The following is an 11832-nucleotide window of genomic DNA, read 5'->3' on the forward strand; positions in this document are numbered from 1 at the left end:
TCAGGGGCGGCCTCACGGAGCCCCGCTGCCACCGGGACGGCGCGGGCACTCCTCCCCTCTTAAGCCGCTGCTGACATCTCGTTCGCCGAGGCCCGGTTCCTACAGCTGGTCTCTCCCCGCCAGTGGTGCTGGGCGCCCCCTGACAGGCCCCTTCTTCCCGCCCCGACTCGTCGAGGCGGCTGGCACAGCGGGCTCTTCTTCCAGGCGTTTCTCCACTTCGTAAGAGAATAGCAGGAGCGGGTGTTGAAGATCAGTCTGTAGTGACTGTCAGCATTTTGGACTTGAGGCATCCCTTGCAAGTGGTGGTTGCTGCCATTTTCTTGTGCAGGTGAGCGTTGAGACAGACACAGCTGGACATGTTTAACTGTTTCCAGTTGAGGCAGTATCACCTTGTGAAGGGGGGTAAGGTCTTTGCCTTAGTTTACCAAGGCTCAGACACCCTAGAAGGGAGATACTTCAAAAAAGGTGGTCTTGAGATGAATGCATGTTGTAGACCTCCACACTTGCAAGAGGAGACAGCTATTAGCAGACAGCAGAGATTTGCAAGGCAGTTACAATGTGCATCTGTAAAGTCATATAGAGTACTTTAACTATGTGCTTGAGGAGGTTGGCTTAAAAAGAGTAGCTAGAACACAACTTCAGGTTAACAAGCAGGAAACTAGTTGTGAATGCAAGATGAAAAATCCATTTGCAAGACAGTTACAATGTGCATCTGTAAAGTTTAACTACGTGCTTGAGGAGGTTGGCTTAAAAAGAGTAGCTAGAACACAACTTCAGGTTAACAAGCAGGAAACTAGTTGTGAATGCAAGATGAAAAATCCAGCAAGTAAAACAGTTATGTAAGAGGCAATATACATATTTCAGTTCACTCTCATGTCAGTTGATGACATATCTTTTAACACTCCCAAGTCCTCAAGCACAAGAACTATATTCGGCTGTAGGCTCTCTTGCACATACTCTCATGAGGCCCTTATAGCTAAGTTTGTTTAATGATGGGTAAGCCACACTGTTCCAGTAACTAGAAATAGCAAGCCAATGGAAAGTCTGAGAAGCCAAAGAGCATATGCAGCTTCCACATATTTGTGGAAGTATGATGTGCCAAGAATGATGCCGCTGAGGAAGACTATTCCTCCAGTGACAATGAGTGCTATTAGTTAACTACAGACTCAATTCCCATCATAGCACTTGGTTCACTTATTATTGCTCCTGCTGAACATTGAGAATCAAGACTAGGTAAAGCCACTTCTTCATTAGTGACTGCCCACGTTACTGACGTTATTCCATAAAAGTCATCCTTAGGAAATCACAAGCTGAAATCCTCTTAAAAAGAAAAAAGTTAAAATCATTTCAAGTACTTCAACAATAAAGTACCTTTCACTTTGAGATGAATACCACTTCTATCTTGAGAAGAATTATGGTACCAAAAAGCCTATACTGTTATTCTTCCTGATTATTTTCAAGTATCTTTTGGGTTTTAAAGTTTAAACTTAGCTTCAGTAAAACACCTATGGTTCTACTTCTGCCTCACGTTATGGTGTTAAATAACCTTCTAACTTTTGTCCCTCTCAAAAGTGTAAGAGAAAGAAGAATGTACCAGTTACCCAAGTTTGAGTGAGGTTCATGTACCTGCTTAGTTTAAGGGGGTTTATTCCATAAGAATCAGAATAGCTCTTAGGAAGTCAAGCTAGTTTTAGGATTACATACCTATCCTGACAGCAGTAGGAATTCTAATAATCATATACAACCCTAAAACACATAATCATGACCATTTTGCTTAATCTGAAGATTGATAGGGTGAGAAGGCAGATCTAATTACAATAGAATAACCACCACTGAGGGAATTTTAAACAGAAATCAGTATTAATAATCTTAACTGAGATTCTTTGGAAAAAGAGCTATTTAATTCATAGTTCTAGCCCTGTGGCATTCTTACTATGTGTACCAAACTTACCTCCCCCTAGGGCCCAAGATGCAATTAACTCCTACAAAATGAGTTTGTTAACAAGTTTCTATTATCTTCTCTGCATCCCTCCTGCCAAGACTTTGGTTTGATAGTATTCAGATATTTGCTTTATTATTAGCTGCTATTCTTCCCAGTAATGCTGATCTTAAGGGCTCACCTGAAAGTGTAAGTTACATTATTACCCTCATCCTACCAAACACGCATACAAATATAGTGATTTCTATAAGCATGGCAGAAGGCTTACAGATCAGCTACAGGCATAAATTAGTTTATGTTTTTTCTAGACAGATGGTATTTTTCTGCTGTATTTATCTGTCCATGGAAATAAATTTTTCACCAAGAGCTCAATATTGTTCAAAACATGACCCTGTTGAAGTTACTAACACATTGAATATATCTCCATTTGATTCTTTTTTAAAAGAGAACCGAGCCATATAAATCAGAGTAGAAATTAATGTAGTTTCTAAATTTTTCCTCTCTTGCAAAAGGAGTAGTTCAGCAGACTTTTTTGGGGGGAAAGAAAGGCACTTTGGCTTCAGTAGAGTAGTAAGTTGCAATGTAGCTGCACTAAGTTGTTTCACTGCAGTTTTAGTTTCTAACACTTACTGCAGTCTTTTGAAAGACTTGCTTCCTGACTCCAGTTTCTCTCTGTGAGGAACATGAGTTAGTTCCCACTTCAATACAAATATGGAAAACAAATGAGCAACATAGAATCAATTCTAGTTGAAACAACCACACTGTATGCTACTAGAGAAAATATTTTGGTAGTATCTTTATTAAACCTTTCAAATAAAAGCAAAGACTCCTTGCAGAAGCTTGTCCTTAATCTAATTAAGAATTTAGTTTTAACTCTTGCAGCAAATTTTAATAATAAAACAGAATACTTTTGTTTTTAAATGAGAATGTTGGTATTTTGAAAGTTATCGACTTCCTCTTCCCTTCTAGCTTCCACGTGGCCACTCTGCTTTCAGTACTTCTAAAAAGAACATGAACTTGCTCACATGAATGGTGAACCCACTCACATTAATGATAGCCAATTTTTTTTTTTTGCATATTGGCCTCCACAAAGCACTTAATGCAAGGATACACGAGCCACGTAAAGAAAGAACTGTTTGTGTTTCTTGAAGTGCTTCAAGACCTTAGATATGTCTTGACAATTCCATACTTTAACATATTATTATTCTACACTCTTAACAGAGAAAAACAGATTTTTCTATTAAAAAACCTCAAAAGCTTAGCTGAAGACAAATAGTACTATTGAAAATGTTGCATAAGGATTTAACCAAAGTCCCCTTTTAAATTCAGAATTATGGGGCTCCTGATAGAACTTGTGGTAATACAGCTTTATTATAAGACTGATAATTTTACTAGCCATACCATAAATGGCTTTTATAGTTCATTCCTCCGTTCTTTCCACCTTCAATTTTTAAATAAAATAAAGATTGTAAGGTCAAAGATCCAGTACCTTAAATAATTATTCAGATGTCTATTAAACTTTTCACCTTCTATTTCTAAAGTCAGTCAGAATAAATATTACAGGAATAAAATGGTTGGTCTACAAGTATTTATACATAAACATACCAGATTTGCTTTAGTCTCTTGACATTCATTCACAGAAATGCCCTTACAAAGGCTCAGACGTGACTACTGCGCACCAGCTGTTCATGTAAGACTGAACTTAGTACTCACCCATGTGCCTTGCAGAGCTAAATGAGCTAACCCTCGGGGAGGTGTTTTCCATCCTAGCTGCTTCTGCCAGCATAGAAAATTCAGTTATCTTTGTTACAAGAGCATTTATACTAAGGACATGAAGTGGTGATTTGGTCCTTACAGCTTGCCAGTTGAAATCAGTTAATTGAAAACAACTGTTTCACACCTGATTTGATTCTGTAATGCATCAGCAATAGGTACAGTTTCAACTTGAATGAATATTAGTTTTTCATATTTCCTCCTTTCTTGATTAGCAAAGTGGCAGGTCTTCCCAGGTCTCTTAAACAAGCAAGGCAAACATTACTAAGAAATAGTTTCCTGAATAAACATAACAAATTTAACTCCATCATTCAACACTGATCTTCAATACATACAGTCTGCTGAGAAGTTGAGAAATGTACCTCCCTGTAACGATGGTAACTTATTGCTTCTGAGCAAGGGTGACTACCGCAAATGTCTCCAAGTGAAGGTCTGCAATAGCTACATCAAATTATTACCCACTGATTTTCTGAATTGTAAATATTTTTTTTTTTAATAAAAGAGTACATTACTCATAGGAAGAATAAAAATCACATCAGTAGTGTTAAGTCTTATTTAACTGTTAAAATCTTGGATACTCTGCAACGTGAAAGGAACAAATTCTGCTATATAGTATATTATATATAGATATACTTTTCCCCCAATAAGTTACTTTGTAGCTGTGTCAATCAGATGCTTTACATGTCCTACCTAGCTGTACAAATTCCAGTGCTGCTATCAAAGAAAAGACTAACTACTGCAGTCCCAACACAGATCGGCTCAAGGTGCTGCAGAATGTCAAGGCAGTACTTGTTAATATTTTCAATGTGAAGGATGTATTTTTCCAGCACCTACAAGCTAGTATGGTTGACTATCAATTACTCATACGGAAGTTATGATCTTCATTTCATAATTTTCAGCACATCTACAAATTAAGAAACATTTTAACATGAATGATTAGATACAAAACCACATTTCCAGAAAGGAGGCGAGTTCTCTATCTATTCTCTTACTTTGCTATTATGGAACTGAAGTAATATTTTGCAGCCCAGACTAGAAAGCGATGGGATTATTTTTGGACAAGATCAGATCTTTTTGTTAGCATGGATCTAGATTAATTTGTTTCTTGATTAAAAAATGTTTATGGCAGACTAGAAGAGGTCACAGGTTACAGAGAGTTGACACCATGGATCAAGCAGAATCTTTTCATATTCTTTAGTGTTTCTTTTACCACTTTTTCTTTAGCAGCCAATTACTTTCTAGGTAGCAAATCTATTGATATGGGATGTCCTAAATAGGAAACGGGATACATTTTTTTGAACTCCGCAAATTAGACTCCGCAAATTAGGCTGGTTACATACTGCTGATTAATCTTCTTGTCTCTTATAACCTTTTTCCTATTTGGATTTGAGTAAAATACTGCTAATAAAGATTTTTACCACAAGGAATTTTCATCACAAATCTGCCTTGTATTCTCACTCTGAGAAGGATGTGAAGTAATCATACAGAGAACAACAATTTAGTTATTCTGTGAAATTTCAAATACGTAACCTTTCAGTTCTGCAGTGTATATTTTTCATGCCTTTATGGGGCTGGTGGTCTTAGCTGGCTCACTGGAAGTTCATAGAGCCTTTGGTGTTTTTCAGATGGAAGAAACAACAGTATAGTGACCAGCATGCAGGGATACCCTCAATTGTTCTGGTAGCCGAAATAAAGCCCAAAAGTGAAGGTAAGGAGATTTTTCTTGATGTCATAAAGTATAAATGGCCAAAGCATACAACGATAAAAGTAAAATTGTCTGTGCTTTTCTTTTTAAACACACGAATACCCTAGGTAAAAATAGCTAAAAAAGACATTAGGTTTGGCTTGTTAAAAGCTGCTAAGTTAAATATCTGGAATAAGATCAATAGATGTCAACCTGTTTTCATTATATTGAACAATTTACAAAAAAATGGTAGCAGCTATTTCACATTTTAAATCACATGTTAAATAGATTGCATGCATCTTGCTTTAGCCTTTGTCTGTTCCAGTACTAAGCTATGCTTCAGGAAGATGTCACTTATAAAATATTTCTCAGCTTTTTTTCCTGGAACAGTCCCATCCCTGCCCTTTGACATTTAAAGAATTTTTCATTTTCATTAAGAATGTTTTTAGTTTGGGCCAGGAAGAGAGAAAAGGTAAGAAATAGAGCCAATTAAGATTGTGACTTTATTTGTTCGAGCTCGTCAGTTAGAAGGAAACACAAATGAATCATTACAAGTCTCAGTGAAAAAAGCTCTTGGGATCAGATTTTCTTAATAAGGTATTTTACTTCATCAATGTATTTGTTTACTAAAAAGACACCACTGAATGACTATGTAAAATGCGTTACAACAGACAACATTCATGCTGACTGTGGCCTGCGCACTTTCTTGGGTGCTTGCTTTGGTGTTTTTGAAGACTTCTTGGCTGACTGTATTGATTTGCCAGCTTTAGGTGTTGCAAAAGACTTTGCTTCAGGCTTTTTGGGAGTCTTTTTCATCTCTTTTTCTTTTATTGCTTCCTCTGGCATGCTGAGCTGCTTGGCTTTTTTCTGTTTTCGTGATGTCTGCAAGTCTGCACACTTTTCTGTAACTTTATGTTTTGTTTTTGGAGTCTCCAGACCTAGAGGTTGTTTCTTTCTCTTACCGAGGGGTGTTTTAGTTTTCTCGCCCAAGTTGACGCCTTTTTCTGGACTTAGTTCCATTTTCTGTATTTAAGACACAAAAGAATTACCCTCCCACTAAAGAAACATCTTTACTCTTTTTCAAGAGGAAGGATCAATGGAAACTATTACAAATGACAAATGCTTTCTGTCGATTGAACTGTGCCCCAGCCCAAATAATCTGTTCACATTTCAGTCTGGAAGCAGAGGATTAAACACACAACTAAATCATGAAAATAATGAAAAAATAACAAAATAGTAAGAAAGTAAATAGATATAACAGATGCAAGGATCCTCTTGGCCAGTCAAGTCACTGACCTCTGCTGGCAGAGCTTTAAACCACAGTCCTCTTCTTGCTGCATTTCCAGGCTTAACAGATTGAATAGAGATCAGCTCTATTTGAAGTCCAGCTGTACACACACAAACTGACTGCGCTCTTATTTGTGCACTAGGCCTAGTATTCCCTAAAGTTCATCACATATTCCCAAATGGCCCTCATGAAAGAAGGCTGCTGTCATCAGAACAATTCATACAACCCAACTCTAGCTGTATCTATCTCAGGTCTCTGGAAATAGGGCTCTGGCAATCACATCACGTGAGCTAATCTAGACATGTTGCATGAAAGCAGCTTGAAGCAAGCTCTATGATTTTTTTTTTGGTGGGCCTGCACATAATCACAGTTTTAGTTTGTACCTCTTCATCCCTGAAGAGGTACATCGTGAAGAGTTTAAGGATATGCTCCAATCATGAATGCGGTATAACTAAGTTGAATTTATAAGTGTTATTGTTTTATTCATCCAAATCTCTTTCCCAGATATTTGTTAAACGTGAGTATTATTAGCCTGGCTGTTTTGCAGACATGTTAATGACATGATCCACATCATCTCCAATACTGGCAACAGTAGTCTGTACAGTATTTCATGCAAGCTGCTAGCTCTCAATTTATATTATGTGATTGTTAATGTTGCATATTACTATCCTAGAGAATGTAATTTGATTTTCCTCAAGTTTTGCGCTCCAGGCAGAAAATGACACATTAAAATACATTAAAATTTAATTTTATAAGAAATTTTGAATTAAAAAATTTATGATTTAATTGATTAAGTATTAAGCTGTTTCTCAATCATTTACCCTTTCTTCTGACTTCAGGCTTGTTATTCGACCTAGACAAAATTGTTGCTATTCAGAAAAATACATAAAAGGACAATAACCACTGGCTTCCTTTGTCTGTACGAGGGGTTAACTAAAAAATTAAAAAAAAACTCAAAGCAAAAAAAAAAACCCTAACAAACCATCTCCCCAAGGCATCCCTCCACACATACACTCAACTCTTGCTTTCATGATACATTCATAAAAAATCCAGTTCACTTGAAGTGTGTTAACCCACACTGTTCCCTAAGGAGCAATGAACGATTTAAACAGTTCAAAATCTTTAGTTTTAACTGAAATGTGAGTTTCTCAGTATTACTAAACAGTTACCTTCAGCTCAGCTAAGCTGGTTGTTTGCAGAGGCACCAGTTGTGGAATTTCTTCATCATCATAATCATCATGATCACCTGGTTCTTGGACGACTACTACTTTTTCTTTTATCGCAAGCTCCTTGGTAGCACCAGCAGCAATCTCAGTTGTCGAAGTGACTCGACTTGAACTCAGTTTTTTAGCTGCCTTCTTTGGTTTCTTGTTCTTTCCCTTCTAGAATTAAGTGGAAGTACATCTCAGACAAATCCCCATAACATTTCTAAATGTATAATTGTTTTAATATGGTTAAAAATAAGATGGTCTGGCAACATTAATTTAAATATTGCTGTTTAATAGACCTGGACTGGTCCACCATATGTAAAATACGAAAAAATGCATTACTTTCAGAAGTTTATTATAAATAGCTCATAAATAAACAATAATAATGTCACAATTACAGTCTTTAAGTTGAATATATATGCTCCAAATTTATTTTAGACAAAAGAACATAATAAGCAGAACTCAGTACAAAGGAATAGCTGATTATTGTCTTTTTTTAAAAAGTAGGTGAGCCCCCCCTCCTACATACAAATATACGAGCTTGTGAATTATTCAGATGCCACCGATTAGCCAACAAATAACGGATGCATAGTCTGAATCCATGTATATGTTAATGAGTGTTTTTTCAGAAGGCAAATAGGAATAAACAATACAAGCAAAAGTTCTGAGAATGAATCTCAGCTCCCTACAGTTTAGGACTAGAAACACTTCATTTACTTATTTCCAGTTTGCTTTACTATCTATCAGGGAGTTTCCATGATATCATTAGTATTACTGAGTATTTGAAGCACTCAGAGTCAGGAGCGCCTAACTCATTTGTAGCCATAAATGTCTGGCATCAACTGCTAAAACATTTAAACCCAACACATCAGACACTGTAAAAGGAGCCATAAGAGGAAGCCAAAGAACTAGTTGTTCAAACTTTCCATAAAAACAAACTGGAACAATTTTTTTTTTACCTTTACTTCCTTTTTTTTGAGAGATGGCTGTCTGTCAAGCTCATCCAAGTTGGAGATATTTGCAGTAAAAATCGGAAGTGCAACTGATTTAAGTGTTTTGAGGTGAAGAATTTTTACATTTTTCCAATTCTGCAACAACAAAACCAGTATATTATGTAAAAATAACAAGGCTGAATTATGAACTGACTTGGCTTTAATGCAGTCAATCAGCAGTACCTTTGGTAACTTCTTAGCAATCACCTCAGCTGCTGCAATGATATTGTCTAGTATCTCATCAGCTTTCATTCCAGTGTGACCTATACGTGCTGTACTGAAAGAAGTAAAGAGTAAATATTTATATGTGGGCAAATAAACATACTTCAAGTTAGTTGTTCTTAGGCATACCCAGAAATGAAAAAAGCCCGCTTATCTGCAATTATCTTAACTTTCATAAAGGATGGCTGGCTATTGCAGAAGTCTTTTGTAATGACAGTCAGAACAGATTTACCTATATTCACCTTTCCGTATTGGGATATGCAACTTCTGCCTTATATTACTAAGCGTATTACCAGTTTAGATCCTTTTAGATGCACAATGAGAAGTCTTACAAGAATAGAATATTTTGAAGCATTTTTTATCTAATTTAACAGTAGTATTTTTCTAAGATTGCACATGCTGTTTGACAGAGACAGTTGCCTAGAAATTCCTCAGGTATAAGGAAAAAGAGACAAAAGGTAAAACTTTACAGTAAAACTTCTCAAAGTAAGTAGAATTACCGATTTCTTTATACAGGTTAAGGTTCAAAATGGCCCATACCGGTAATGGTGACCCTTAACCTCTTTTATTCACATATTAATGGAACAAAAATAACTCACGTAAGATTCCTACAGTTAAGGTACAACCGTCCTTCAAGTGAAGTATTAATCTACTCATAACTTACTAACAGCACCCTTTGTTGGTAACTGGGAGCGTAGTCCCCTGGATATGTTTTTGTAGTTCCTTAGCAAGATTTCTGGCTTTCAGGTTTACAGATAAAGGTGCCCTAAAAAAGAAAGAGGGGAAATAAAAAAATGCAAAATGGATATACAGAATTTAAAGACCTACTTTTTCCTTTCATAGAAGTGTTTTCCTAGATGTGAAGGCAACAGCCTTCTAATCCGGTCATCAGACAGAAAGAGATCAAATCTGTTCAGGAGGCGACGCTTTGCTTCAAATAGTTTATACTCTTTTTTGAGAGTTTTGTATGAGATGATCTGCAATGCAAGTAACAGTTTAGTCCCCACTGCTGAAGACACAGCCTAGAGTACTTCTTAGAACTGCACAGAATTAACTTGCATAACTGATAGTCTATCATGGTTCTTTATTTTAGGATGCTGAAGACAATCAATAGAAAGAAGATACAGTACTTTTTGTTTTGAGAATCAAACAAAAAGGATCTCTTGCATAGTAACTGCGAAATCACCAAACAGAACTTGAGTACATGGTAACATCTAAATCAAGGTTAAATGCAGCAGTAAAATTATTTTCTAGTTTCATCGCTAGTAGTGTGAACAATCCAATCCAGCTGCAAAGAACTCAAATATTCTTTTACATTGTGAGTTTTTTCCAGTTGGTTACTCAAACTAAATATTGAGCATCCATCTAGCAATTACGTCTGATCGCTAAAGATCCTGTTTCAAACTGAAGAAATTATTCTGTGTAAATTTTGAAGTTTAGAAAAACTACAGTTTGAATAGTCAGAAAAATCTTACTAGAGATCATTAACTCAGAACCATTGAGATTAGAACATTAAACAGCAGAACACAACAACTACTTTCCCTTTTTGTTGGTACAAGAGGAAAGAAATGACAGTACTGTACTATACCATCATATAGCTTTCTTACCTGGCTAACACTTCTGATCCCGTTCTGGATTAAAAGTTTCCTGTACAGATTTTCAGTCTGTTCTGCTGATAAATTTGGTTCATCCTTTGTGAACAGGCAAACCTCAGCTGTTTCTGGTCGAATGCCATGGGGCAGTGGTCTACAACGAGAATATGAGATGGGCAGGGAACGTCTAAGAGGAGAAAGACTTTTTTTCCAGAACTCAGTCTACACTGACAGATTACTACCCCTTAACAAGTGCTACAGGGATGCTATGTATCTAGATTCTGTTCTTTGTTAACTACTAAATGTCCTCAGTGGAACCTATACTTTTTAAAGCACACAGAACTATAGACGTTAAACAACCATACACCACGGCTCCAGTCAGATATACCGCTGAATCCACCTGTCCTGCCAGGAGCCGTTATTACCACACAGGTCCTGGGAGGAGGACGATCATCCATTCTCCTCTCTTTACACCATGGCTGCACCCAGTCATTAGACGAGTCGTCGTAGTACCGGGGGCCAGATAAATAGATGTGAACTTTCTCAATATAACATAGCTACGGTTTAAAAGAAAACTTACAATTCATATTCGGTTTTGAGTATCACAAGAAAGAAGAAAGGGTCTTTCTAGTGATTTGATGGTGGGTTAAGACAAAGAAGAGGTTGACTTCTCTTCTTGAGCTTCAGGATTGAAAGGCACATGCCTTGTAACTGGCAACCAACAAGGCCAGTATTCTCTGCGGGCATAAAGCAGGCACAGCCGAGCTTCCAGTTACACCAAAAGCGGGGGCAAAGCGGTGGTCTGACCCGGCAGTTCTCGCTCACGGCACGGGAGCTGCCAGGACAGGGCCGCGGCAGTCAAATCCCTGAAGCGCAGAATCGGCAAAGAGCTCTTTTCCAAGTCAAAGGACACGAGCAACCCCTGTGACCGCGCGGCCGAGGGTGAATGTCTTACATTTTGATGACCCGTGCCACCCGCGGGACCTTCCAGACCGTCACCAGGAGGTGGACGTTCTCACTCTCGTTGGGGGCCACCGCGTCTCCCTTGGCCTTGCTTCTGGCGAAAGCCAGGAGGGCCTCCACCGCCTTCTTCACCTGCAACGGCACGACAGCGGCAGCAGCCGGAATTAAAGC

At 37.6% G+C, this 11832-nt stretch overlaps 1 protein-coding gene across 1 annotated transcript; it reads right to left on the reverse strand.

Moving 5' to 3' along the window:
* Positions 1-5878: 5878 nt before the first annotated feature.
* Positions 5879-11826, reverse strand: RSL1D1 (ribosomal L1 domain containing 1; the record flags this gene model as incomplete). The annotated part of the gene is made up of 8 exons (XM_019472661.1): positions 5879-6419; positions 7854-8066; positions 8852-8980; positions 9068-9161; positions 9771-9872; positions 9935-10083; positions 10714-10852; positions 11654-11826. Coding segments are annotated over 8 exons (1344 nt in total), but the record flags the coding sequence as incomplete, so codon positions are not given.
* Between the last annotated feature and the right edge of the window lie 6 nt (positions 11827-11832).

Source organism: Aptenodytes forsteri, unplaced genomic scaffold, assembly GCF_000699145.1.
Source record: "Aptenodytes forsteri isolate BGI_AS27 unplaced genomic scaffold, ASM69914v1 Scaffold84, whole genome shotgun sequence".
NCBI classification, from domain to species: domain Eukaryota; kingdom Metazoa; phylum Chordata; class Aves; order Sphenisciformes; family Spheniscidae; genus Aptenodytes; species Aptenodytes forsteri.